We start from the raw sequence: 26,888 nt of genomic DNA, 5'->3' as shown, positions 1-26,888 counted from the left end.
GGACTTACGTGTCCTCCCATTGTTTGCGTAAGCCGTCTTTCCTCTCGTGCTCCCCATGAATATTCAGCTGCGGCCGTTGTTCGGCGCGAGCCCCCGGAGAGAGCGACATCGAGGGAGGACGTCAAGACGAGTCCCTTTAAAGAGGACGCCTCGCGTCAACGACGCGGCCGAAACGGCGGAAAAGGCCCCGGGTCGATCGCAACTCGCGAATCGCGAGGGCGCGGCCACTCGAGCCGACGAGCGGATGGGAGCGGTTGCTCTTTCGAGGGGTACTCGACGTCGAGGTAGCGGTAACGGGGTGTACATTGTGCGAGGGTAAGGGCCGAGGAGGCGGGCGGGGCTTCGGACGGGAGATTGGCTCACGTCTTGGAATCTCCACCGATAGCATCGCCTCCTCCGGGGCTCTCTCCGGGTTCGGTCGGGCGGTATCCACCCGGATGGGGCCATCGAGTCGCGGTCCGACCACCGACCGGAGACGGTATGTGGATCACGTGGCATCCACGTGGATTTCCCATCGAGGAAAAATGAAGGAGAGTAGCGGACCTCTCTCGACCGGGACGGAGAGGAACGAGCGCCCGTGTCGTCGTTTGTCGCAGTTTCGGGCAAAGTTCCGCGTGAGCTATTAATCGCGAGGAAGGGAGCCAGGATGCGGTGGGTTCTAATTTCTCGAGTCGAGGAGACGTCCCGACAGCCGACCCGTGCTCCGTCGACGGCTCGGAGAGGGTTCCCGTTCATCGGCAAAAGAGTGGATTTATAGGCTCGGACGATGGGGCGGAGGACCGCGTAACACCTAATCGACGTCGGCAGAGGACGGGTACGCGGGCGAAAAAGATAAATGGTCCTCGAAGCGGCATTTCGGATTCCCCGCGTACGCCGGGACGACTAATTGGACGTCGCCAAGGATTCCCGGTGGCGAAGTCTCGGGATTTTCGAGGGGCTGTCCTCGATAACGAACGTCCCCGATACGGCCCGTTTTCCTCGGGGAATCCGGTGGGGACCGGGATCCGAGAAGGACGGTGAACCTCGTAAATACGTTGATCGGGAAAAAGGAAGCTAATAATAAGAGCGCACCGGAAAGGTCGGGAATTAGGAGGCCCCGGGCGACCTCGTTTCTCGGGACCCGGAAGAGCCCGGATCACCGGAGCAACGTGCCCCATCTTTGGATCGTACGTTACAATTTCCGTTTATAGTCCTGGAAGAAGGAAGCCCACTCCGCGGAGAGCTCCATTAGTCGAGCTTTCCGCGGAGTGGTACGTGAGAAAATTCCCTGACGAATAAAACCGGGAGCTCGCGCTCGCACGTGTAATACAGCCGGAATCGCTAAACCAAAGTTATACCCCGGCGGTAATGCGGGAATAATGGCGAACCGCGGAATTACCGCGCCGGACGACTCCTCCGCAACCTCCGCCATCGGGCTCGATTAATTGAACTCGCGTTTCCCTCGGGGGTGGGACTCGTCTCGAGGGCGTTCCTCGACTTTTTCTCCCGAGGGAGAAGAGAGTGGCGTGAAATTTCAGGCGCTTCCGCCCTCCCGGCCGCGACCCCTTTGCCGACTCGATCGAAACCGCTCCTCCCGGGAGAAACGAGTCCAAGATTCCTCCCGGAAGAGTCCCTTCCGCCGCGGAGGCCGCTCCGGAGGGAGCGGATTCCGGTAATCGGACCTCCCGGCCTCGAGACTCGCTCCATTTTCCGGAGCTCTTCCCTTCCCCGGCCCCTTATGAAATTTACGCCCATTGTCGATCCGCGGACGGACTCTTTCGCCTCTCGGAGGACGAAGAGGCGTTTCCGCGGCTCGGCCGCGGACCGGGTGAAGCGGGGGCATCGACCAAATATGCTCCGCCATTCCGAAGTTACGCAGGTGCCCCGGAGCGGAAGACGCCGCCCGAAATTGCGGCCGTTTGACGTCCGGACTCGTGACATATCTCCGGACGCGGAATGGCTCGTAACGAGATCGATGCGGTTTATAACGCCGCGCCCCACTTGCCGTTAACGGAGAGAAACGGAGGAGGGAGGCGAGACTCGGTAAAAAGCAAATATCCCGGAAGTATGTCCGCAATGCAGAAATGCAATACCATTCCGAAGTTATGCGGCGAACGGGAAATATGAACCTCCCTCCGCGGCGAGGGCGAGAGAGGGGCGCCGGAGGTTCGATCGGCCGAAAATTGGCTCCGGTCCGCCTAGAAAGTGAGGATTAATTCCGCCAGGTAGGGAACTCGATCCCGATCTCCCGGGAAGAGTGGACGTCCTTAGGATAAGAATTCCGGACGCGGAATCGCCAGGAACGAGATCGACGCAGGGGCGAAGAGCGAACATCGCGGAAATATGCCCGCAATGCGGAGACGCGCGTCGACTCGCGTCCTTATATCCTAGTGGACCTTCCTCGTCGGCGAATTACTGCCGCTCGATATCTTCGGACGGTCGCCCGAGAGATTGGCGCTATCTACCGCGGATTCGGCGGGCGTTTCTCTCGCGGACGTTCCCGAGCGGAATTCTAACTGGAGCCGTTAGTGGAGGATTTCGGATCGGGACTTGGGAACTTCCGAGTTCGGCTAGCTAACTTTGCCGCCCTTTAAGATGGACTTAAGCAAATGTAACGAGGAGCTGGGGGCTTCCCTGGAATTACAGCCGTGCCGCAATTTGCATTGTGCCCTTTTCCGCGGCGTTAGTCCGGAGCGTTTGAAAAGAGCTCGGCCGAGTCGATGCTTTGAATTCACCTACGCCCCAGAGGAAAGATTCACTTTGCCGTATTTTTAACGCGGGGAACGAGCTCGCGATTACTTAGCTCGAATTAAACCGCTCCTCCCCGTTTCCGTGTCCGTCTCCTTACTCACCTAGCCTCGCAACGAAGACGCGTCCCGGGTCTATTTCAGGGTGAAACGCGCGACACGCCGTCCGTGGGTTTTTGCCCCGTTCGTCCTCGATCGTTTGACTAGCCGGGCCGAGTTGGAGGCGTCCTAATTAGCATGTAATTACGCGCGCGGACGCGCCTCGACGGGGGATCCGCCCCCGCGATATAATAATCGTTCAAAGTCGGATGAAGCGGAAACGCTCCTCGGCTCGTTAATTCACCTCTTTCCATCGGAAACCGGCGTCCTCGAGGATTCGTTCGTTCGACCGGGCATCCGGTAATTCCCTGACGATGATTCGCTTATCGTCGGTCGTTCATTTATTAAACCGCGCCCCGGTAAATCGGTATATCCTGCTCTCCGCGTTATCAAAATGCGTCGCCCCGCTCGTTCGGGATAACCAAATTCATAATTTCAAGCAGACCGCCATACCGCGGCCTGGGAAATTAATAAGCGGCCGGACCGCGGGACCGTTCGGTCCGACTTTTGCGTAGAGCCGGGCTATTATTCAAAGTGAAATAGTTACGGGGGAAGAAATCTCCCGACGGGAGGAATCCTGCGATAAGTGAACGATAAAACGATAACGGCGCCCTGGCGAGAATTTATCCCCGAGATAACGATTTTCTCCATACTGGCTGCCGGCCAAAAAACTTGCGCTTCGTCTTCATTGTTTTTCCGTGTATCAACGATCGACCCGACGAGCTCGGGGAAATTAGTTCCCTCGGCGCCTGGCCGCGTCGCCGATTACCCGCCCCGGAACGACCGGGGGATTCGGCAAGACGCGCGTAGCAATTTCGTCGCTTATCAATTTTCTAGCGACCCCCTGACGAGAGGACCGTTTCCCTGAATGCGACGAAGAAAAAAAAATTGCATCCTGTTGCATTCACCGCGTATCTTGCGCGAGGGGGGCGCGTATGAGGCTAATTTAAAATTCATTGACCACCAGCGGCATTCACGTTGATGAAAACGCGAAAGGGTGGTGGGTTTTTTTTAACTACGCCATTCACCGGGCCAGACTCCTTGCCGCGAGGAGGTAATTTCCATTTTTTAACACCAATTGCGAGCGGCCCCGGTCCCGGCTGCGGAATCGCAGGAACGCGGCGAATCCTAAATCTCGGCGGCTTTTCTTCCAGGTTGACGGATGCCGTTGAGAAGCGACGTCGGGCGTCCTCGCCCCCGGTGAAGGGAGCCGCCGTGGTCCTGCCGGGTCGATGTGCCAGGATGTGCCCGAGCAGTAGCGCGTGGTGCAGGCGGATCCTCCTGGGGACCGTCCTGTCCTGGGTGGCCGCGGTCCAGGGCTGCCCCAGCATGTGCGCCTGCAAGTGGAAGAGCGGGAAGGAGTGGGTGGAGTGCGCGAACCGCGACCTGAAGGGGCTCCCGCAGGGCGCCCGGGAGGAGACCCAGGTGCTGGACCTGTCGGGGAACCAGCTGATCAGCCTGCCGGCCGAGTGCTTCCGCGCCCTGGGCCTGACCAACCTGCAGAAGCTGTACCTGAGTCGGTCGCGCATCGGCGACGTGGACGGCAGGGCGTTCGTGGGGCTGGTCGGCCTGGTGGAGCTGGACCTCTCGGAGAATCTGATCGACGGGGTCCCCTCCGAGACCTTCGCGTCCTACCCCAGCCTCATGAAGCTGATGCTCAACGGCAACCCCATCCGGGAGATCCGGCGCGAGGCGTTCCGGCCGCTGATGCATCTGACGAACTTGGAGCTGCGCCAGTGTCAACTGGAGACGGTGGAGCAGGGGGCCTTCAACGGATTGCCCTCCCTCGAGTGGCTGAGAATGGACGGCAATAAACTAACCCACGTCCCCGACGTGACGCTTCCGCTGGGCGGCAATCTCCACGGGCTCACCCTGCACAACAATCCCTGGGCGTGCGACTGCCGCTTGCGATCGATGCAGACCTGGCTGAAGGAGACGGCGAAGCCGATGCCCCAGGAGTCGGAGCCGGTCTGCGCGTCGCCCGCCAGGCTGGCCGGCAGGCAGGTCAAGGCGGTCAAGCTCTCCGACCTGGCCTGCCCGCCCCGGATCCGGCTCCAGGAGCGGGTCGAGGTCTACGAGGGCGCCAACGTCACCCTCGCGTGCGACGTCCACGCCGTGCCCCCGCCGGAGACGGTCACCTGGTGGTTCAACGGGGAGACGTACGAGACGCAGGCCGGCAACGACACGGCCTCCTCGCTCGCGAGAGTCAGGTACGACCCGTCGTCGGCCACCGGCCTCTCCGGGAGACGTAAAACTTCCCGCCGGCTTATTTACTCGCCCTCCCTAAGGTAGATTCGAGCAAACGAACCCGGGTAACCCGGGTAACCCTGTTCCAGATACAACTACAAGCAGCGCGGCCCGACGAACGTGACCAGCATGCTCCACGTGTACAACCTGGTCCCGGCCGACGAGGGCACCTACACCTGCGCCGCGGAGAACGGCGCGGGCGCCTCCGAGGCGAACCTGTCCCTGAGGGTGCTGCTGCAGGAGAGGCCGACGGAGGAGCCGCCGGCCGACCAGCCGGGCACCGGGTACGTGGCCGCCGTCGCGGCCGGCGCCCTCGTCGGCACCCTGCTGGCCCTGGGCTGCGCCCTGGGCGGCCTCCTGCTCTGCACGCGCCGGCGGAGCGACCGCAAGCGGAACGCGAAGCCGCTGGTCTCCCCGGACAAGAGCGCGACCCCCGGGGCCAAGGACCCCACGAGTCTGTCGGGCAAGGGCAACGGCGAGCTCGCCTTCGAGCACCGGCAGCAGCAGGCGGGCTACCGGGACCGGACGGCCGTCCTGGAGCACGGCGGAGGCCTCGCGGAGGCGGTCCAAGGCCCCCCGGGGACCAAGTACCTCACGGAGCCCGACCTGATCAACGAGGTGCCCGAGGCCGCCGAGAGCTACGGCCTCTACCAGCACCGGCGCGCCGAGTGCCAGCTGCTGGAGTACGACTCGAGGTACACGATCCACCCGGACCTGCGCCCGGCCCTGGCGCAGATGAGCTACCTGGACCAGGACGGGTATCCGCTCAACTTCGGCCTGCCGAAGATCCCCTTCAACGGGGCCAGCACGCTGCCCCGCCGGCAGCGGACCCTGGAGGGCTCGGCGGCTGCCCCGGCGGCGCGCTACTCCCGGGAGGCCGAGTTCCTCGCCCGGACGATCCCCTACGAGGCGGTGCTCCCCCGGAGCGACACCAGGTACACCGCCGAGGGCTACCCCTACCCGGCCGGGCCGCCGCGGCAGCTGCAGGTCTCGGCGGCGGTGTCGCCGATGTCGCCGATGTCGCCGATGTCGCCGGAAGCGCCCTTCGTGCCCTCGCCCCCCGCCGCGTACCGCGGCGAGCCGACCCCGCTGTCGCCCCGTTCGCTCCTGGGGAAGACGGCGCGCGAGGCCAGGGCGGACGGGCTTCCCCTGCCGCCCCCGCTGCCGCCGCCCCCCGACCACGCCGAGAGCCCCGACGAGGGCTACGTCGGCGACGCCATGGACGTATGAGGACCGCGGACAGCCGCGACTCCGGTGCCGAGGTCGCCGTAGGGTCGGTTAGTATACGGTCGTAGTCGTTGCGGGTGCTGAAAGTCTTCAAAGTGGATTCGTCGGGAGGACCGCGGCCGCTATTTTTTCACAGGGAAAGCGATCCGCGGCGTCTCCGCGCGCGGCCCGCCGTTCCTTTGGACCTCGCGACGAGAGACTCCAGGGGCGGCTGACGTTTTCAACCGATTCCAGCGCGCGGGGCCCTTCGAGGAAGACGAACGCGAAGGGGCACCGTGCGCGGACCCGATTCACAGGGTATAGAAGCATCCGTAAAGTTAAGCGTAGAGCTTGGACGATGCACGTAGCCGTTGTACATCCGCTAGTCATGAAGCACCGTGCGCGAAACAGGATTAAGACCCCTCGCCGTTTTTCCGCCACTCTCCTGACCTCGGTTGGCGTCTCCCTTCGAAGAAGAGCCTTTGGTACCTTTGCATCCAGTCCGCACCGTTCGATTACCGCGTCGCGCGCTCTCCCCAGGTTCCTTTACCCCTCGGTTCCCTCTCCAAGGTTGCGTCTAGGAGGAAGGTGCAAAGCACGCGGTCGTTTCGCGTCCTCTTTACGTCCCTAAAACGACGGGGGTCCTTTTTTCGATATTCCCGAGGGGAGGAAATTTTGATAAATAAACGTCCCCTTGGGTCGCGACGCCTCGGGTGGACGGGTGCTTTGAAGGTCTTGCGCCGGACGGGGCACTGCGGTTTCCACTTTGGAGTTGGCAGTTCCAAGAGCGCGTCCCGAGCACGGCTCGCGTCTTAACGATCGCAGTCGAGACCCGAAAGGCTCCTGATAGCTTTTGCCGGTTCCTGGGACGGTCGTTTTCCCCCGGCCACTCCGCGCGCATCGGATCTCATTCGGTTCTCGCGAATACCCGGAGACCGCTTTCTCCGCAAAGGACGAACACGAGTAGAACCGTAGCACATATCCTTGCATCTTCTCCGGACGATCCACCGGGTTGCGGTATCCTATTTTTTTTTTTTTTTTTTTAACGCGCGCGCAACTTTTAACGTTTGGACGCACCAGGAGCTGGGGAACGACTTCCTCGAGGGCAATACCGCCAATGAACGGTCCCGGAGATTAAAGACGGGTTGGGTTTTTCAAGCGGACGGCAAAGGGGATGATTTTAGCGGAAAGTCTGTCCTCGAAAACGACAAGAGTGTATACGTCGCATGATAAAAAAAAGAGATACGCACGCACATAGAAACATTGAGAGCACTCGTGCAAACAATGTCGGAATGAAATATCGGAATGTGACGAACTTCCACCCTCCCCGGTGCGCGTTGTTTCTATATCGACGAACGGACGGACGGGCAAAATACTGCTCGAAATAATGTTTTATTCAACTTGGGACGGACGGCCGAACCGATTCGAAATTGCAAGACGGAGCGAAAGGTTTTTCGATGTTTTCCATCAGCGGCGATCGAGAGGGAGAAACTCGAAAGAAAGAGGAAACGCGGGCACGGCGTCGCTCCTCGGGGTGTTTTCTATTTGAATTAAAGCCGACAGGATTTGACGGAAGCATTTCATTTGCTTTATCCTCGTGTCCGCTTAGTCTTTCTGCCGAGTTTCGTTTCCTCCGTCCGGAGTAGACGCGTTAAACGTCCGGACATTTTTTAAAGTGGATATCCATCCCCCGGCTATTCGATATCACGGAAACAACGAGCCCGTCGGTTAGGAGGTAAGCACGGCGTAGGGGAAAATGACATTCGGATTGTCTGGTTTTCCCGAGCATCTCGCCTTTTCTATTTGACGAGGGAAGAACGACCGTCGTATATTTCTTTGTATAATCGTGCGCGCGTGCATTTCGGTTTTCCCGTTAAAACAACGTACACAAAGTATATGATAACGACCCCTGACATGTACTCACTGCCGCGATGCCGGCTGATAACCAGCGATCGCGCAGACGGTCTAAAGTATTAACCGAGCGGAGGTATTCTTTTTTAAGGATGTAGATAATACGAGAGAATGAAGTAGCACGCTGTATCGCGCAACTACACGAAATACATTGTTAGAACATGAGGTTTCGAGGCGGTTGTTTCGTCGACCCTCGCCGTTCTCCAAAGGACCTTTCCTCCTGCCTGGATAACCATCCTCGATCAGCTGATTATCCCATTCAAAATTCCCTCGTGCCATCTTTAGGGGATTGCGGTTATATTAAACTCACGGAACCGTGTTTGGTGTGATGTTGCCGTTCAAGAGGGATGTCTCACGGAATCTTCACCTCGGAACTCTACATGGAGCACCCAGGTGATGGCCGGATACTCTACGAGGTCTCAACCCGAAGAAAGCGGGGCATCCACTTTAAGCCGTAACCTGGAAAATGAAATAGAAAAGTAGGACGGACGATTTCTACCGGGGCGGGGGCGGAGGAGGAAGTATTCCGCGCCCGGGGCCGCCGCGTGCGCGGATTCGGGCGAATCCCACGGGGACTCCGGATATCCCCCTGGGTTCCGATTGGTCTCACCCTCCGGCGAGATCGGGCGATTTTCCTTTACGGACTCGCGACTTCCTTCCGAGCGAGCGCACCTCGTCCAGGGTGGCTCGGTTCGCCCCTTTGCCCCACAAAGGAAGGCGCCGGACCAACTTCCGCGCCTCCGTTTCCGCTCCGGCGCGCAATCCGGCCCTTCCCTCGGTTTCCCGAATTCGGTGCCGCGCCTCTCGCCGACTTCCCGGGACGGTTTTTCCCCCGACTCTCGTCCGGGCGCGGCGACATGTGCCGAAAAGTCGTAGGGAGGTTTACGGCCCCTAAAGCCGGGGCCGCGTTAATTCCGCGCGCGGTCGACGGCCTTGGCCCGAGTGCCGGGAATCGTTTCCTGCCTATTTTCCGGCGTCTCGCCGGGAGACGGCGCGGATCGAGTTTTCCTTCCGGGGGCTCGAAGGAGGGTGGTTTTCCCCAGCCCCTCCCTGCCTGGAAGTCGACTTTGAGAAATGACCGAAATCCCCGTACCTTCCGGCTCGATTCGGAAAGGGGAGCTCTCCGGGCGTCGGGCGAACTCAGCTCGTCGGGGTCCTCGAGACTCCGGTCCCCGGGGAGGCCTCGCCGACCGCGAGGAAACGGCGCGCAAATTGCATTTCCTCTTAATTCCGGCCACGTAGACGTAATTCGACGGGTTCGTGGATTTTTCTCCGCGGTCGGCGCCGTTTAGCCGCGCAGCGCGATCGCGCTTTTCGCGTACCCTGGCGAACCGTGTTCGGGATGCTTGGTCCCGATCGTCGATTCGCAAAGCTATCGCGCTTCCTGGCCCAATCCGACGCGGATTTTTAAAAACCCCTGCCACTGGAACGGTTAAGTAACCCTCCCCGGAAGATAATATCGAGCCGCTCCCTGGGGCAAGGCGATTCCCAAACACGGAAAGTCCCGTGCAAGTCGGATTAAACCTGGCACCCGGGTACCCTCGTCACGTAAAGGAGCCAAGGAGCACTCGTCGGTGCCTACGAGGCATTACGGGCACGCGATTCCGGAATTTTTAATAAGACCTACGTGCATACGATTACGTCCCTCGCACGAAAGCTCTCCTCGATGAATTCGGAAAAATTCTATATACCTTTCTTTATTGGGCGCAGGCATCTAGCCACCATTGGTTACTCACCTGTCCCAAATGTACGACTCAATTCCCTATCGCGCGTTTTGTCAGCCATCGGTCACTTGGCTGTTTGCTCGCATGAAACGCGTGTTGGAAGAAGTGACTTCGGTCCTCCCAATGTTTGCTCCCGATTTCCAGATACCGGAGTCCTGCTTCGAGGTGTCTCCCTCTTCTCCACTTTGGGGTACGAATGTCGAGAGAACGGTCTACGCGACATACCATTTCCTGAAAGGAAAAAAAGTTCACAAGTTTCAAGGGAACCCTGGAAAAGAGACCGTGCATAATAACCAACCGTTAAATGTTCCGAAGTCGTTAAACGAGTGCTCCACTGTGTTTGCATTAAGTTCCCGAAATGAATTCCAAAGAGATTCTTTTTTATCCCTCCGAGGGAAATATTCTCGGAGGAGAGCGTAATAGTATTCCATAGTGGGGAGAATTCTACGGTTGATTAAAATGTTCTTCCTCGATAACGGAGGGAAAGGGTTGATAAAGGTGCAGCGGAGGACCCAGAGGAGCCGACGAGTTAAAAAAAGAAGAGACACCTTGTCTGGTATCCTACTGTTTTATCTCCGTAATACTACTTTGCACTGCATCAAATATGTCGTGGACTTGGAGATGCATTGGATAGAGCGATTAATATGGTTCGTCCTTTTTATCTCCTCGGCTGGGTGCGCCATTGTGGTTATATACCTGCTATCGATGAGATTCGAGGTAACCTTCACCCCGGTTAATGTTTCGTTATCGATTCTAATAAGACCCTTAACTTGGATAGGGGGAAATAGTTTAATCGCGTTAACGCTAACTAGTTATTAAATGTTTCCAGGAGGCGCCAACATCTACCGTAGTGGAGACGACGAATTTCAAAATTTCAGCGGTGCCTTTCCCGAGTGTCACCATTTGCCCGACTAATCGCGTGGATTGGGAAAAAGCTATCCAAGTGGAAAGTAAATACGTACCGAGCCACGACCCGGAAACAATTGCCACCTTCAGAGAAATCCTCACTAAACTGTCCACGATTACGTTCGGAGACTTCGAGCACCTGGCCTTTTTAAAAAATCGCTCGTTGCGAGCACTAGCCGGTAACTGATCTACGTTTCAAATCAAATGAAAAAGCCCTCTCTTGTCGGCGATGTGTCGCCACCTGGCGGTCGTTTGCTAAAACTGGTACCCACTCCCCTCCTTAACGGCCAGGATAAAAGTTACCTATATCGTTCCCGCCTTGGTCGGTAGTTTACCTCGCGACGTTACCAACCGCTACCAGAGACGAGTTAGTAAATTACCCACGGTGGCGAACATCGCTTCGAACCCCTGTATCTCCCTAAAAAAAAATCCCAAACGTAAAACGTACTTCTTTTTCACATCAGGTATTAACGTAACGCAAGTGCTATTGGATGTTACACCAAATTGCCAAGACGTATTTTCATCCTGCTGGTGGCGAACATCTTACAGAGAGTGTTGCGAGATACTGGAGCTACAGAAAACAGAATACGGTTTCTGTTACTCTTTCAACTCCAATAACTCCATGAAGTTCCGCGGCACATCTTGGAACAACGAAGATCGGTCGAAAAGAGTTACCGAATACGGTAATTGGAGCGGTGTGCGCCTTAAAGTACACTTTGGTAACATTACCCAACCACCTGATTCTAGTAAGTGCATAACTTCATCGGAGATTGCAAATTTGCATTTTCAAAGTAATCCTTTACAAGGTCGACAAGTTTGAAGTCTCCTGCAAAGTATGCCTTGACATGTTTATTATCCGTACTCACAAATTATCCTCTATAAAGAGACAACTCGTTGCATCGGGCTTCACTGCAGCGAAAGGGTTAGAAATATATTAATAATATCTACGCGCGTTTAAGATAATCATCGAGGGATCATATTGAGCATATATCAACCTGGAGCATGGCCAAACGGCGGTCATTTAATTGCAAATGGAATGGCAGTTGACGTGCCTTTGAGATGCACTTCTGGATACGCAACGGAATCGGTATTAGGACTGGGCGATAACAGAATACCCTGTAAACCAGGAGGCAGGAACAATTACAATCGCGAGTACTGCCTCTCGATGTGCAAGCGGTCATACGTGTACAAATACTGCGGATGCAATCCTTCTTTTTTCTTCCCCCAGGGTACGCAGTCTTTACGAGAACTTGGAAATTCCTCCGTATCGATATTTCCAGTTAATAGTTTAATATCATAATAAATATCTTTCACACTTATCCAGATTCAACTAACGAGTGCACCATTGAAGATTTCGTTTGTTTGACGAAACATAACAGTAAGTACTGCGTACGGGTTGGAGAACGGGAAAACGAATCCCTTCTGCCGTATCAAGAGTCAATGTCAAATGTTGTCTTGCAGTCATGTTTAACACTTACTATGACGACAAGGACGATCATACCATTGTTGACCAATCGCATGCATTGCGATGCGACTGTCCACCCGAATGTGAATTTAGCAGCTACATGACAAAGATCATCGGTATGCCAATCGTTGAACGGTCGCACATTGAACTGGATATTCATTTTGAATCGCTCAATTGTCTGCGCTATCGAACGGATGTCGTGTACACGAAACTCGATTTGTTAGGTAATGTCAAGTCACAATAGCAGTCCGACCAAAATGCTCCAGGGTCGAGTCGCGGCGATTCTAATCCCATGCAAATGAATTTTCTAATTTCAGTTTCGTTTGGAGGCATCATAGGTCTGTTTTTCGGTGGGTCTCTCCTAAGTGCGGTTGAAATTCTGTACGCCATTCTATGCGCGATACATCTTTACTTCTATCGGCGTAAAAAACGCAAATCCCTGGACGGTAAAAGTGGCCATCGAGTTATACGGAGACCGGGGATATCGACGATTGTTCCACTTATTGATTACCCCGACGTGAGAAGACAATTTTATGACTAATTCGTACCCTTCTCAATACCGATAAGTCGGTGAGATGGAGAATAAAAAATATTCAATCGTTATGCCTTACCGATGATATTTTCAAGTAATGGAAATAAATGCGAAATGTAATTGTAGAAGAACTCCCCTTCCCTCCCTCTACGATGGAACGTTTATGGAAGCTCATATTATCGGAGCTGTTTATTTAATATTAGTCTTTTTACAAATTTCCAAGTATCCGTGGAACGAGTACGATATCCCTACCTCTAAACGATGATTTGAGAACTTAATTCGAGTTCACGTACCATTTAATTAATGAGTATGCGGTATGCAACTTTAAAATACGTTACGCGCGCGAAGATATATTATTGGATAAATAATACAGTAACATTTCGGTATTACGCCCAGATAATCGCATATCTAATGCTTAAAAACCAGGTGCTTTGCATATATTTTGCGGTGCTATCTAGAAATCGAAATAATTTTTCGGTACATTTAATTACGGAGCAACCCCTACGTACTCTCATATAATTGTCTTAGGTTCAACGATCCCGTACTACCTGTAGTTACTTTGCCTCGTTGAACGTAGTGCAATCGCGAGCTAAAACCGATACCGTCTCAAGTATACAAATCATAATCGATCATATTATAAATCATATTTCATCGTTGCATCTAGTATACCGAACAAGGGTATCATAAGATAAATTTCGTACAACTTATCGCACGACGCAATTAATGTAGCAAAAGATAAAATAAAAAGCTCTGCCCGATCGCGACAGATCCGTAGACCCTACGTCCGCAACAGTTCACTTGTTCTCAAGGGGTTTCCTTAGGCTAGGGATTTAAAAAGCGAAAGGGTTCTTGCCTTACTAACAAATGTCGCACGAATGCACGTTGTAGTCCACCCAAGAACGAAAGCCAACCTTGCACACGGCACAGAAGCACACTCGAGCTTGTGGGTCGTGGACATCCTTAATGTGTGTCGCCAGAGTCTCCTTTTCGACGAAGCAAGCTTTACAAACGTTGCATCGGAAGGGTTGATGGAAAATCCTGAAATGCGTGGCCGCATCGGATACGGTGTCGAACTGCCGCTTACAGATACCGCACTTGATCAACTTGGTTTTGTGCATGAAGATGTGATTTTGCATGTCGACCCCTGGAGGAACGACCCTGTTACATACTCTACAAAGCCGCTCGACTGCAAAAGCCGGAGAGTTGTAACAATACTTGGAGTGCTCTTCGAATGCATTGCAACTGAAGAAGACGCTCTTGCACACTTGGCACGTCCTCGAGAAGTGCTCCCTGAAGTGTTTCTGCAACGAACGGTCGTCCGCAAAGCTCATCTTGCACGTTGCACACCGAAACAACCAGCAACGAGTGCTCGCGTGCTTGTCCCATTTACTTTTGTCGGTAAAATGGACTAAACAAATCTGGCACTTGTATATGACGTTTGAATTGGTCGCGACCAATTCGCGACTCTCTGGCGTGGCTTTTCGCGGATCAGCTGATTCGGGGCCGTTGTCTGTCGGGTCTGGTCGCGGGTTAATCACCGAAGTGACCACTGGATTTTCGGACGTGGCATAACTTTTCGATGGTACGACCAAGTTGAGCGGGGCAGAGTACAAAGTCGGATTTGCGGTCGACGTAATCACCGATTCTCGAGATACGTTAACGTGTGGGGATGAAATCGAGTCGGGAGGTTTAGAGGTAGCACCGCGGGTGCGTCCCACGGCCGAATCTTGCAACTTTGAACGGTGATACGTGTGATCGTAGTAGTGGTTTCCTGCCCCCTCGTCCAGGGAGTGCATCCTCTTCGGTACATTGTGTGATAAGGGATTCCTCTTGGAGTAATCCGACCGTGTAGCCGCTTCCAAAGTGGGTTGGAAGAAGTTTCGGTCGTTACTGGGTCCCGCTCCGGTCTCACCGTGGATGTACCCATCCGCGCTGCTCTTCCTTTTGGACAGGCTACCGATGGTTAAATTTTCCACAATCTTGGCGAAAGGTTTAACCTTGAGTTTACCCATTTGCTGTTTCTTCGCAACGGCGCCGTGGCGAAGCACTTTCAAAATCGTCCCATCCCTCGGACCGTCTGGTGCGGACGTCTTCGAGGAAACGTCTTCCGCGTTATTCCCTGCGTTATGGGACATGGGGTCGACAATTTCGATTTCCTCGTAGACATCCGTAATTTCAACCGGTCCTGAGACGATTCGTCTCGGTGCCCTCCGGTCGTCCTCGTGGACAGGGTGATCTTGGCTCGAACGATTCCGATCTTGATCTCCTACCGCAGCATCCGTCCGTCGAGCGTGAACGCTCTCTTTGTGCTTCTTGCAGAGGTAGCCATTGTCGAAGGACATGCCGCAAATATCGCAGACTTGTCCTAGTGGAACATCCCCGATGCAACTGGTCCGCTGATCTGGGAATTTTTGTCTACAGGATTCACAAAAGCAAGGATCGGAAATACACGGAGCAGTCAGAGCTTGCTTCAAGATAGAGGTGAGGTTTTCTGGTGTTCCAGGGGTTGCAAGCTCCTCTTGCATCCTGTTCAGGACAGCCCCGCTGGTCTTCATGCGTGCGGAGTGAAAAGAGCGGCTGGCATAATGAGAATGGACCGTCTCAAGATGAAATTGAAATTTGCTGACGGTCGCGTATTCTCCCGAACACATGAAACATTTATATTTGCCCGAAGAACTCGAAGCTTCGCTGCTTACAGCTGCGGTAGATTCCGGTAACGAAACGTTCGCGGGCATTTCCGCGTTTCCCGAGAACGAGCCACTTTGCGAAACGTCTCCGGCATTCAGAGCATCTGCGAGTTCTTCGACTTTACAGATATCATCGAGGGCAAGAGGATCCTTACAGTCCTCCTTCGTGGTGTCCGCGTCGAGCTCGAACATTTGACTCTCTTCTTGGCTCTCGTTAACGAAATCGACGCTGCTGAAGACGGGATTTAAATTGGGAGAGTCTTTCCCGACCTTCGAATTTACCGGATGTCGCATCCGACTCGAGTCGACGTTTTTCGAGTTGGAACCAGGCTTATTCCCCGTTAATTTGATTGGATCCACGTCATAGCCCTTATGCAAATGTATGATATGCGTTTTCGCGGAAGCGGTCGTGTGAAACTTCTCCCCGCAAATGGGACACATCTCCTTCATGGAGTTAGTATACATCGGGATGTGTTTCCGTTTGTGGTATTTCAGCAGAGATGGCCAAGGATACTTACGCCCACATATTTCGCAGGAATAGTTCCCCTCGTTCCAAAATCTCATTTGATGCTTCGCTAAATTGTCCTTATTTGCGAAATTCTGATTACACGTCCTGCACTTGATATAGTTCCCGATAACTGCATTATCCGTGCTCGTGGTGGAGCCTCCCGTTAACAATTTAGGATGAATTACATTCACGGTATTTCGGAAGCCTGACCCGCGGTTTGGTATAATCAGAGGTGTCGAATCATTGTACAGCAACGCCGACGACTGATCGAGCTCCTCTCCAGTCGTTGCCCCCAACCCATCGTCCTCTGGACGATTCCCATTCGGAGCGTCGTCGACGGCATTTCTCGCGACCACGGCGTGGACAAATTCCCCCCCGTGTAAGTGCACCCCATGGGCGTTCAACGCGAGCATGGACTCGAATCCCTCGAGACAAACGGGACAACAAAAGTCCAGGGACTTGTCGTCCGATTGGCCGTGTTTCCGCTTGTGCTCTTCCAAATGCGACGCCCATACGAACTTCCTGTCGCACACGTCGCAGGGATATTTACCGTCGTTGGAGTACTCCAACAAGTGGTTCATCAAAATAAATTCGCTCTCGAACACCTGTCCGCACACGGAACACTTCAGCTGGCCCGCTCGTATCGTGGCCTCGCCATCGGTCTCGCTGCCGACCTCGATGACGCACTCGTCGTCGTTAAGAGCGAGGGCGCCTTTCAGAACCGATTCAAGGGACGGTCTTGCCAGGTCTTCTAGCGTCGAGTGGGTGCCGATGGGCTGGTTAAGGGACTCCGGATGGAAATGCTTCTCGTGAGATATCAGACAGGAGTGGGTCTTTAGTACTTCTCCGCAGAAATGGCAGGCGTGCTCGTCATTTGTTCCGTCGTTTCCATGACTCGCGGCTAGGTGACCCTCCAGCAAAGTAAGCGTGCGGCACCTTCTGCCGCATCTGTCGCATTGATAGTCGCCGTCGTTGGAGTTCTCGTCCACGTGGGCAGTCAAATCGGCCTCCTCGGGGAACGACCACTGGCAGACCGTGCAAACGTGTTTCCCGAAGCCGGTCGTCGGAACGTCCTCACGTTTGGTAGGGATTTCATGTACCCCAGGAAAACCGGCACTCGTTCCTATCATCGGAGGTGCCGGGCGGCCGTCGTGCCTGTGCACGTGCATCGTGTGGGCACGCAATTGCTGAAGTTCCGGAAACCTTTCCGTACAGAGCACGCACATGAAATTGTAACTCTGTTGCATCTCCCCGAAGTGCTCCGATTTCCTGTGCTTCTCTAATGCGTACCTCCCTTTGACGACGATATTGCATACCTCGCAAGACCACTCCAGAGCTTTGTTGAAGTGTTCGAAGTGATCGACCATCAGATTCTCGGTTTTAAATGGAACGGCGCACGTGTAACACGTCATGCGATTGACGTTAATGTTCGCAGACCCTTCCTTAAACATTGCCTCGGTTGCCATACAATTGTAGTGGGTGTGCATCACGTGGATCCGCAGGATTTTCTTCTTAGCAAACCCATGATTACAGATCTCGCATCTCCAGTTGTAGACTACGGTGGAGTCGTTTACGTGCGCTATTTTCACGTGCATCATCAGTCGCCTCCTATTCGGGAACAGGGTTCCGCAGATGTAACAAGTTTCCCTCGGCAGCTGCAAATACGTTTGCACGTGGCGCCGAAGATTATTTAACGTGTGGAACTGCGTGCCGCATATTTCACATGGAAACCGTGAAGAACATTTGGACCGATCGTTACTTTCTACTTCGACAGAGGCAGTTCCCGAGGTCCGCCCAAGAGGAGGGTTCGAGTCGTTCGGTTCTTCCAAACCTCGGGATCGGGGAGTTTTTGTAGTGGATGTTTCTCTTTCTTTCGCGTCGATCGTTGATAATATCCTTTCCCTAAGACTCTGCAACTGCAACAGGTCCTTGTACGTTTTCACAAGACTGCCCTTTGATTTCCCATTTGCAGACTTATTGTTCGGTTTATCTTCCATTTGTCTCTTCCTTGATTTGCAAACTTTCTCGTGTTCGTTCAAGCAAGTCGATAACCAGAACCCTTTTCTGCAGCCGGAACACTTGTACATTTTTTTCTTCAAGTTGCACCGTGTGTCGATGTCTATCGGGAGCCAGTCATCTTTCGATCGGATTACCTTGATGCAATGCATCAGTAAGTGTTTCTTCAACTTCTCTCGATTAGCGAATCTTTTCCGACAAATGCAACAACCATTCTTTTTGTACATGGGATGCTGATCGAGGTAATGAGAAAGCAGCAACCGCTTCGAAGAGCATCGCGCTCTACAAATACTGGACATGTATGCAACATGAAACGATTTAACGTGAACCTTCTTCTCGTTTTTCGAATGGAACGTTTTTTCACAAATGTTGCAATTAAATGCTTTTTCCTGAAGTAACCGAGTACTTAGTTCGCGAGAAGGACAAGGTATCGTGTATCCTAAATGTTCTAATTTCACCAATTTGATTTCAACTCTTTTCAGTTTTGCTATATGTAAATTTGGGTCCGGTGCTTCAATCTTCACCGGAAGTACAGGATAGTTCGGATGTACGTCTTTAAGTATCGTTTGTGTAGTGCTGTCGCAGGTTGTGGAACAACGGCGATGCTGGGTGCCGATAAGGCTCTCGTTGAGTCTTACTAAATGGACTCTGCACATCTTGAGTTTATAAGTCGATTCGGGCAGCGGTTGATTTTCAGTTGTGCCATCCGACAGGAAATATTTTAAATTCAATCTTTCATCGGCTGGCCAAAGCCCAGACTCCTCGGAAGAAATTTTCGTAATAATTGCAGTCTCCGGAGGAGAGATAAGATGTTGATCCATGTCGTCGCCAGCGCTCTTGTCGCGCCACTTTGAAGAAAATCTTCTGTCGATTCTCTCAAAATATTCCGTCACATCCAGTTGGAAGTTGTTCCGAGACCACTCTTTGTTTGACGTTTCTCCACTTTGCAAAGCTTTTCGATCGTCTTCTGTTTCGAAATCTTTAATCACATGTCCCAACGTAGATCTAACGTCATTCGGATCTGCACAGGGTTCCATGTACTGGTCCACTTGTGTGGAAACACTACCATTAACTTGTCCGGCATTAACTAAAGATTCTTGCTCTTCTCGTACACTGGATGACTGTAAAAACTCAGTCAATATCGTTTGTCTAAGCTTCCGATCAGGCCTTGATTTTCGAACTTCTAGATTATTCTCAGAATGTATTCTCCGAGTACGTACACGCGGATGAAGCCCTAACGAACGGATCTCTTGTAAGTTTATGGAAACTGCACCTCTTGGTTCATGAAAGTCTAAAGCAGTATGGAAATGAAACAAATGAGCTTGTAATACAGACTTTTTAAGAAATTTTTGCTTGCACCAATCGCACATTATTAACGTGCTGTTCGAAATAGCTGCCCGAGAATGTGCTGACTTTCGATGCTCTGTCAATTTTGTTTGCGATGGAAACCGAACATTGCAAGGACGACAGTGGAAGTTACAAGGTTTTAAATAAATTACATTGTGTCTGACTATCTGAGCACGACTGTCGAAAGATAATTGGCATATATTACAGTAGAACTTGTCTATTTCATCAGACCGTGGAATAAGATCGTTGGGCATGTGCGAAGTCGTTTTTCTTCTTCCTTTTGGTTTATTTTCTTGAAGAACTTGTAACCACGTACCGTCACTGTTCCTACGTCGCAAGGAAGTACTAAGCCTCGTTTTTTTACTACGCGTATCCTCTTCTGGGACTTGATCGGGAGCCAAGTTTTCAAGGCTTCTTTTTCTCTTTCTTCTTTTTTCATTATTGTCTTTCGTAGTGGTTTCCAAAATATTTGCAGTAAATCTGTCTGCACGTGCTACCTGGAAACCTTCATGGAGTACGTAAGGTGACGGGTTTGGAACATTAAGTTTTTTATTTTTTCTCTCAAAAATGGTAGAATTATCTTGCGTCGTGGAACTCTCCATTGAACGTTGAACCATTGGGTGTAACCGATCAATGGTGCTTTCATTATGCATTATATTTCCATCGACCCAAGATTTTGAATTATTCAAGGTTTCCTGTATGCCATCGTTACTCTTACTAGTATTTTGACATTCCGATATATCTTCAGGTTCCTTCTTAATTTTTGTAAATATTCCAATGGAATTATGCTGTAAAATATTTACATTATATACAACATAATGTTGTAGGAAAAATGAAAAAGCCAAAAATAAATTATATACTGCTTTAATATTTCATTGCTTTTGTACTTACATCAGATTTGTAGTTTTCATTGATAGCACTGATCAGTGCCTTCACGGTTCTTTCATAAACCAGAACACGAGCCATTTTATCTATGGGTGCACTGACTTTTCAAGACTCCAAAGCACTATAATATTGTTTTTCTTCCATCCATGAAGTACGCCATGATATTTTGAGGTTACCCGTTGCCTGCCTCACATCCTAATCAGATGCAGCAATAATTCACCAAAAGTTTACAGTTTCTGCGAAGAGTCTGTCAACTCTTAAACCAATTTGGATGCACATAAGTCGTTTTAAATCCGATCGGTTAGAAATGGATTAAAGATCAGCATCCACGTCCGACAAATTCGTACATCGAAACCATGACGTAGATGAGACATGATGCCAATGGTCCGTTCCACAGAAAGTGACCCCAGAATCGGGACCCAGGGGTCGATTCTGTACTTTTGGTGAGAGTGCTCATTTCTCGCACTGTCATATCACGAGAATTGATTTAACTAATTTTATATCTGTCGAATGAAAATGTGAAATCTCTAAACTTAATGAATTCGGTTTGAACTCTCGTCGACTAGTCTCGAATTTGCGTATTTATTAATGCGATAGTAATGTGATTTATTGAATCCGGACCCGATAAATCCGGGTTTTAGGAGTACGATGGAGATGTAGTCTATGTATTTTGGTGGATGTTTCCCTCTCTTGTGCAAAGTCTTCTATGGAAAGATTCAAGTGCTGCATGTGGTACTTTAGCGAATATTTATGATTGTTGGTGGTTTAAAAAGATTTGAAATTGTTTATCAGATTTAAATGTAAAACTTCTTAAACTAATAATTTCGACGTATTTGGTTCCGTATTTTATCGGTGAGGTATACGTTTTAAGTTTAAACAAAAATGGAAAATATAGAGAACAATGGTAGGTGAATTTTGGCGGGATGTCTATATTAATCTTTTCAAAATTAAAACTGATCTGTATTTCATTTGAAATTGTTTTCTCGAAGTTAATGAGAGTTTGGGTGGAAGGGAAATGATATAAGTTAAACAAATTACATTTTTTCATAGCGGAACAGTTGGTGGTTATAATTCAAGAAAGCGATTCAGAACATGAAATTGAGAACCAAGAAGAAGAGGTGGAGGAAATTAGGAACGATGAACCAGAGGTTGCCAACAGTGAACAATTAGTTAATGCAAACAATGAAGTATTACTATTGGGTGGGAACGAAGGACCATTGCCTAATGACGATGGCGCAGAACCAATAATTATTAGTGACGAGCCAATCATCATCAATGATGGCGGACTGGAAACGACGAACCATGATGAACCAGTTGCTGGATGCAGTGGAGAACCTGCTATCAAGTGCAACGATGAGAATAAGGAAAATTACTCAACAAGTGGTATTTATTTACTGTAATTTATAAAATTCCAGATAAGAAATAATTAAATAAGTAGGTGAGGGTAATAGATCTATCAGTTGATTATCAACTTTTCATAAACTATGAAGTATGCACTCTTACGAATGGTACTTGAAAACGATCTTACCAGAGTCCTCTCCAATTAGTCCGCTTTAAGTAATTATTACAGGAAGTTCATACACTGTGGAAAAAAATAGTACAGAACTTTTCGACTCCTTTTTTGACAAGGATAGCTCTTTCATATCACCTTAATTCCAGTCAAAAGACAGAGAGATGATGACGACACCGATCCATTGGATGGTCGACAGTGTTCGATCTGCCTGGACGTATGGACGAACTATGGAGAGCACAGGTTATGTTCTCTGAGTTGTGGCCACGTATTTGGTCAGCATTGCATCGAGCAGTGGCTGACAGGCCTCAAACAGAAAGAGCGACGATGTCCACAATGCAATCAGCCAGCCTCGACAAGGGAAATTCGCATCATCTACGCAGAAAAGTTGGTCGCCGTGGACACGGTGGAACTGGATGTTCAGAAGCGGAACATGAACTCAATTAAGAGAGAAAACGAGTTCATGAAGGCACAGCTGAAGCGATTAGAGACACGCGAGAAGCTGTTGCTGGATGAAATAAACGTCTTCAACAGTCGAATTGCCAAAATGGAGGCACAAAGGTCAAGCTTGACAGCTGCATTGGACCATCATTCCTCAATGAATAGATTCCAGATCTGCAGGGTTTTCAAGATCTGCAAGGAGAAATGTTCCAGGGTGATGGACTATGACTCCAGGTCCATGTGCGTAGTGGCCTCGCAAAAATCCTCTTCACTTCCGTTCTCCAAGAACGGGATCAGGAAGGTGGACATAAACACACTGCAGCTGAAGGAGTTCGTGCCGTTGCATGATCATTCCATCAGAGACATCTGCTTTCAACCAAAGAGTTCGCTGCTACTCAGCGTAGGATTTGACAAGTGCGCCAAGTTCCTTGACCTGCAGAGTAACACGCTGATCCACACCTTCAAGGCGCAACATCAACTTTGGAGCTGTGCCTGGAGCAATGACGACCGGACCATGTTTGCCGGAGCCCAGAACGGCTCCATCCTGATCTTCGACATCAGGCAAACCTCTGGTCCCCTGCAGGTGCTGGAGAACCCTGGCGACGTGACTCCGGTCATCTCCTTGACTTCTATTCCACAGGCTTCCTGCAACGCAGTACTCCGTGGAGGGTTCTTGGCGTGTCAGCTGCACTCTTGTCATGTCGAAGAAAGCAATGGTGGCAACTATAATAGGCATCGACTGAACTTGGAGGGCCCCTTCATCTCTGGAAGGTATGACCAGAAGACAAATCATGCCTTGATCTCGACGCGTGCTGGAACCTTGCGAAAAGAAGGCAAACATGTGGTTTGTAACATCGACAAAGCTTCCGATGGATCCAAGATGTGCAACGTTGTGTATGAACTCAACGGTGGATCTTCTCAGCAAGTGTTATCTAGACCTTCTTTTATAGATCTTAATGGACAGATGTTTGTAGCTGCTCATAGATTCTCCACTGGGACAATACCACTGTGGAATATTTCCACTGGGAAGGAAATATATAATATTCCTATGTCGGAGTCCATCATGGATCTTTGCTCCTTTAGGATATCTAACGAACTGTTTCTGGCAGCGCTGTCTCCCTCAAAACTGAACTTGTACAAGTATGCCTAGTTTTTTTAGTGTATTGTGACGTGCTCGTGGACCCTGTGATGTTTTTAGTGCTGCCATGGTGATCATCGTGTGACATTATAAATGGTTTCGTTTAATTTTATAAGGTGGTTTGAAAAGTCGGTCAGCTAGAAAATTCGACCGAATTACGACTGAGTTAATTTAAAGAAAAGGACTGACTGCTTCAAAACATAGCGATGGCAACACTGTTTTGTACTGTGATTTTTAGTTGTATACTTTATTCTGCTGTGCAGCATAGAACCTTTTTTGCGTGTAAGATACTCGCTTCGATTCGAAGAATGAAATGCTTTTATTTAAGGGAAGAATTTTTATAAGTTAATCATTACCTGAGATGTACTCCACGACCGAAACAAACACTACACTTTTCAGAATGTTCAAATATTATGTTATCCAGAGATTTATCGCAATTTTTCTTGTATAAGATGCATTTGAAAAAAAAAAAAAAAATAAAACTTAAAGAGATGTAAAAGTGGCGTCTGGAATGGATGATGAAACTTTTCTATGACCTTGCTGTAACTAATTATTTTTATCTTTATGTTTCTGTTTCGCCTATTATTTTGTGCCCCTTTTCAGGTTTAGGTGGACCACATATAGGATCGATTTTTTTTTTTTTCAAATTGTCATAGACCGCAGAACTTGCTGAACTTGTTGGTAGAAGATATTTGTTAGCATAGGGATGAGGTCATTTCTGTAATTATTCAATCCTAGAGGCGAACTCGAATTCAAATTCGTCGATTTTCCGCCATGCTCCTTTTTCGATAACTTCACTGCTTTGTTAGATGCAACCATCTTCAGTGTTTTGTATGTCCACGGTGTACGCGTCGGCGTTTGGCATTTCCTTGTCTTTGGAAATCGATGCCTTGTTAAGCAGTCCTAAAATATCCTGTTGATTTTAAATGAAAATGACGGAGACGGATAGCATCATGAGTAAGGTATTAATCGTTAGATATCAGAAATCAGTTTTGACAATCGTTCGTGCAAGTACAGTTCTAACCTTCAATATCGTATGTTTGTATTGTTAGCATTCAATGGGGAGGCTGTGGAATAATGATTAATCATTTAATTCGGTCGCTTGATGTAGACAAATATAAAGAACAGTACAACAGAGTAACCTGCATTTTTAGATGCGGGGTGTCGAAGATACTTTGAAGGATTCACTGCATCGGGTGGAAGTTATCGAAAAGAAATTGAAATCCAGATTACTTACCATAGAAAATCGAGATAGATTAGAACGAGAGCTGGAGGAAGTTAAGGAGATCCTTCGGAAGAACGAACAACAGTTACAGGGACTCCGATATGAAAATACAAGGTCGTTTATGGTAGCGGCGTGTTTGGTATTCGTGGCTTTCTTGGTCTTTGGTTTGTACTCCATGATCTTTGGAAGCTTATGACGGCAGGCATAAATTCCTCCGCAAGTACTTGGAATAGGGACCAACAAAGTATTATTTATATTTGCATTTACATAATGCTTTTGTGAATAATTGTATCTATATGTTGATTTTGGAACGAGTTTAGTTTTTTTTTATACAATTTGTTAATATGTACATTTTTACGTGGACTTTAAATAACAAGAAAACCAGTTTTATAAAGTGGATATTATTTGTAATGAAATTACATTTTTTAAGTGTTGTAACAACATATTTAACAAATAAGTGCAGTAATGTATCGTAGTCAAGCGTAGGTTAGAAAGAATATGGAGCACTTGGGCAATGATTTAGGCTTCGATTAGCATATCGTACTGAGGTGATCCAGCAAGGCGACTTTTGATGTATTTTGTGTGTATCTCTGGCTCGAGGTAACTCTTTTTAATGCTAGGATCTTCTTTCATCGCAGATCTCCATTCCAGCTAAAACAAGTGATGGTAGGATGTTAATAGTGTGTTTGATGTGATATGAAAGTAACCTCAAGCACCAAATTATTTATAAAACCTTTCTGTAAGCAATATTGCGCGGCAGGTTATGTTGTCACTCTAGTATTCAAAATGGCATTACCATAGAAAAGAGTAAGTGAATTTTATTTCATTGATGTCAAGTAAATTTCTCACCGCCTTTCATATCACATTTAATTCCTTAATGGGTTTCATTTAATTTATATTACAAAAACGTGAGAGTTATCCTTCAAAATACTAACCAATCTGAGGAAGCGGTCTCGTGGTATGATGTACTGGTCACCGCTTAAAATCCTTATAACGTCAGCTCTCTCACACCAGGGCCAGATCATTAAGTCGAGCATTCCGGGCTTACTACCTCCAAAGAAGGGAGTACCTCTTTTCGCAAGTTCTCTGTCGTAGATCTCCAGACCTGTTAGAGCTTCTTCAAAAGCATCTCGTTCGATGGCTATACTGCGGTATAACTAGAATAACGGGTAAAAACATTTGGATGAATTTACACAGAATTTAGACAGGACCAAAATAGAAAGTTACAGTTGGGGCCAATTTATCGGGATAAATTTGATAAGTAATTTTTACTTAACTCTAATACTTGTAAGTATATGATGTAATTTCAAGTTATAAAGGATAATTAATCACCTTGTACATGGATGTAATGACCGAACCGAACCTTTCTATTAAGAGTCTGTCCTTTGCTTTTTGCAATGGATTTTTTGGGTATAGAGGCCTCTGAGGGTAAGCTTCGTCTAAATAGTCAGCTATGACAAGACTTTCGTAGAGTGTCTCTCCATTTTCAAGCTCTATGCAAGGAACTTTCCCCAATGAGTTCTTCTCTAATAACCATTCCGGTTTATGTGTCAGGTTGATGTAAACAACTTCATATCTAAAATCATGTGGAAATATTATTAAATTATTACGTTCCTTTCTTCATGGACAAGAGTATATGCTAACTGAAATAAAATTAAAATTTGTACGATAAGAATTAAAGCGTTTGAGACTTACGGTATATTTTTAATGTCTAGTACGAGATGAATTCTCTGCGCATAAGGACAAAACCTCATGCTATAAAATCGTAATTTGCCAGGTGTTAAGGGTGGGGCAGTGGAGCCTAAAAAACGGGTATATAGTGAAGGGCGTGAAATATTCTCGCTTAATTCTTTAATTATATCATTTAAAGCTTACCAGTAGACAGGTGATGAGTGCTCATGTTCGAGAGGCTTTTCAGTAAAAATGTAAGGAATGCTCGAAGTAAAGAACCGTTAGCTGTAGCCTTTCCTAATTTGCATATGACATTTCGTAAAGCCGTTTTTGCCTAAAACAGGCAACTAGTGACATGCTAAGATCGTGTAATCGAAGGTTAGTTCGGTTCCGGATTGAGGTGCAAGGTTCGCATTTTATGGACCTTGGAATTTTCGCAATTGTTTCCGCTTACTTCATTCATGTATTTAGTTCCAGGCGGTTCTTCAGTTTGTATTTACCGTTTCCACGTTTATTTTACCGAATGATCAATTTTACATGTTTTTAAAATAACAAATAAATGTTGGTAACGTGAGGCGCCAGCTTACGTTACCACTTGAGTATTCAAAACGGCGTTACCATCAAAAAGGGTATAGATGAATTTT

General features: G+C 49.4%; 6 protein-coding genes across 6 annotated transcripts; 4 read left to right on the top strand and 2 right to left on the bottom strand.

The window, feature by feature from the left end:
• Positions 1 to 3,985: 3,985 nt before the first annotated feature.
• LOC105703480 (leucine-rich repeat-containing protein 24) lies at positions 3,986 to 7,016 on the top strand. The gene is made up of 2 exons (XM_012431902.1): positions 3,986 to 5,035; positions 5,162 to 7,016. The coding sequence occupies exons 1-2, from the start codon at positions 4,068 to 4,070 to the stop codon at positions 6,300 to 6,302; spliced, it is 2,109 nt and encodes a 702-aa protein (XP_012287325.1). The 5' UTR covers positions 3,986 to 4,067; the 3' UTR covers positions 6,303 to 7,016.
• Positions 7,017 to 10,372: 3,356 nt separating this feature from the next.
• On the top strand, positions 10,373 to 12,851 carry LOC105703543 (pickpocket protein 19). The gene is made up of 7 exons (XM_012432022.2): positions 10,373 to 10,630; positions 10,743 to 10,998; positions 11,284 to 11,565; positions 11,779 to 12,048; positions 12,144 to 12,197; positions 12,281 to 12,508; positions 12,602 to 12,851. Exons 1-7 carry the CDS (start codon positions 10,373 to 10,375, stop codon positions 12,823 to 12,825), a joined length of 1,572 nt encoding a protein of 523 aa, XP_012287445.2. The 3' UTR covers positions 12,826 to 12,851.
• Positions 12,852 to 12,855: 4 nt separating this feature from the next.
• Positions 12,856 to 20,607, bottom strand: LOC105703542. Its single transcript, XM_012432021.1, has 2 exons — positions 20,266 to 20,607; positions 12,856 to 20,162 (listed from the first exon to the last, which is right to left on the bottom strand). The coding sequence occupies exons 1-2, from the start codon at positions 20,338 to 20,340 to the stop codon at positions 13,674 to 13,676; spliced, it is 6,564 nt and encodes a 2,187-aa protein (XP_012287444.1). The 5' UTR covers positions 20,341 to 20,607; the 3' UTR covers positions 12,856 to 13,673.
• Positions 20,608 to 20,949: 342 nt separating this feature from the next.
• LOC105703562 (E3 ubiquitin-protein ligase RFWD3) lies at positions 20,950 to 23,841 on the top strand. The gene is made up of 3 exons (XM_012432052.2): positions 20,950 to 21,163; positions 21,310 to 21,642; positions 21,919 to 23,841. The coding sequence occupies exons 1-3, from the start codon at positions 21,142 to 21,144 to the stop codon at positions 23,358 to 23,360; spliced, it is 1,797 nt and encodes a 598-aa protein (XP_012287475.1). The 5' UTR covers positions 20,950 to 21,141; the 3' UTR covers positions 23,361 to 23,841.
• A 347-nt stretch (positions 23,842 to 24,188) lies between these two features.
• LOC105703474 lies at positions 24,189 to 24,972 on the top strand. The gene is made up of 2 exons (XM_012431893.2): positions 24,189 to 24,310; positions 24,503 to 24,972. The coding sequence occupies exons 1-2, from the start codon at positions 24,275 to 24,277 to the stop codon at positions 24,767 to 24,769; spliced, it is 303 nt and encodes a 100-aa protein (XP_012287316.1). The 5' UTR covers positions 24,189 to 24,274; the 3' UTR covers positions 24,770 to 24,972.
• Positions 24,959 to 26,801, bottom strand: LOC105703473 (pyrimidodiazepine synthase). The gene is made up of 5 exons (XM_012431892.2): positions 26,449 to 26,801; positions 26,269 to 26,374; positions 25,906 to 26,149; positions 25,509 to 25,730; positions 24,959 to 25,224 (listed from the first exon to the last, which is right to left on the bottom strand). Exons 1-5 carry the CDS (start codon positions 26,471 to 26,473, stop codon positions 25,093 to 25,095), a joined length of 729 nt encoding a protein of 242 aa, XP_012287315.1. The 5' UTR covers positions 26,474 to 26,801; the 3' UTR covers positions 24,959 to 25,092.
• Between the last annotated feature and the right edge of the window lie 87 nt (positions 26,802 to 26,888).

This window comes from Orussus abietinus, unplaced genomic scaffold, assembly GCF_000612105.2.
Source record: "Orussus abietinus isolate OABI.00-Male unplaced genomic scaffold, Oabi_2.0 scaffold78, whole genome shotgun sequence".
In the NCBI taxonomy this organism is placed as follows: domain Eukaryota; kingdom Metazoa; phylum Arthropoda; class Insecta; order Hymenoptera; family Orussidae; genus Orussus; species Orussus abietinus.
The sequence above is the reverse complement of the archived record's forward strand: the minus strand, read 5'-3'. Positions and strand labels throughout refer to the sequence as shown.

Coding starts and splice junctions, on each gene's coding strand:
- LOC105703542 (XM_012432021.1), bottom strand. CDS start 20,340: ATGGCTCGTGTTCTGGTTTATGAAAGAACCGTGAAGGCACTGATCAGT. Junction 20,163..20,265: donor ATGAAAACTACAAATCTGAT/GTAAGTACAAAA, acceptor AATATTTTACAG/CATAATTCCATTGGAATATT.
- LOC105703480 (XM_012431902.1), top strand. CDS start 4,068: ATGTGCCCGAGCAGTAGCGCGTGGTGCAGGCGGATCCTCCTGGGGACC. Junction 5,036..5,161: donor TCCTCGCTCGCGAGAGTCAG/GTACGACCCGTC, acceptor ACCCTGTTCCAG/ATACAACTACAAGCAGCGCG.
- LOC105703473 (XM_012431892.2), bottom strand. CDS start 26,473: ATGAGCACTCATCACCTGTCTACTG. Junction 26,150..26,268: donor CTAGACATTAAAAATATACC/GTAAGTCTCAAA, acceptor ACATGATTTTAG/ATATGAAGTTGTTTACATCA. Junction 25,225..25,508: donor GAGACCGCTTCCTCAGATTG/GTTAGTATTTTG, acceptor CACTTGTTTTAG/CTGGAATGGAGATCTGCGAT.
- LOC105703562 (XM_012432052.2), top strand. CDS start 21,142: ATGGAAAATATAGAGAACAATG. Junction 21,164..21,309: donor GGAAAATATAGAGAACAATG/GTAGGTGAATTT, acceptor ATTTTTTCATAG/CGGAACAGTTGGTGGTTATA. Junction 21,643..21,918: donor GGAAAATTACTCAACAAGTG/GTATTTATTTAC, acceptor CCTTAATTCCAG/TCAAAAGACAGAGAGATGAT.
- LOC105703474 (XM_012431893.2), top strand. CDS start 24,275: ATGAAAATGACGGAGACGGATAGCATCATGAGTAAG. Junction 24,311..24,502: donor CGGATAGCATCATGAGTAAG/GTATTAATCGTT, acceptor CTGCATTTTTAG/ATGCGGGGTGTCGAAGATAC.
- LOC105703543 (XM_012432022.2), top strand. CDS start 10,373: ATGTTCTTCCTCGATAACGGAGGGAAAGGGTTGATAAAGGTGCAGCGG. Junction 12,049..12,143: donor TTCTTTTTTCTTCCCCCAGG/GTACGCAGTCTT, acceptor ACACTTATCCAG/ATTCAACTAACGAGTGCACC. Junction 12,198..12,280: donor TTGTTTGACGAAACATAACA/GTAAGTACTGCG, acceptor GTTGTCTTGCAG/TCATGTTTAACACTTACTAT.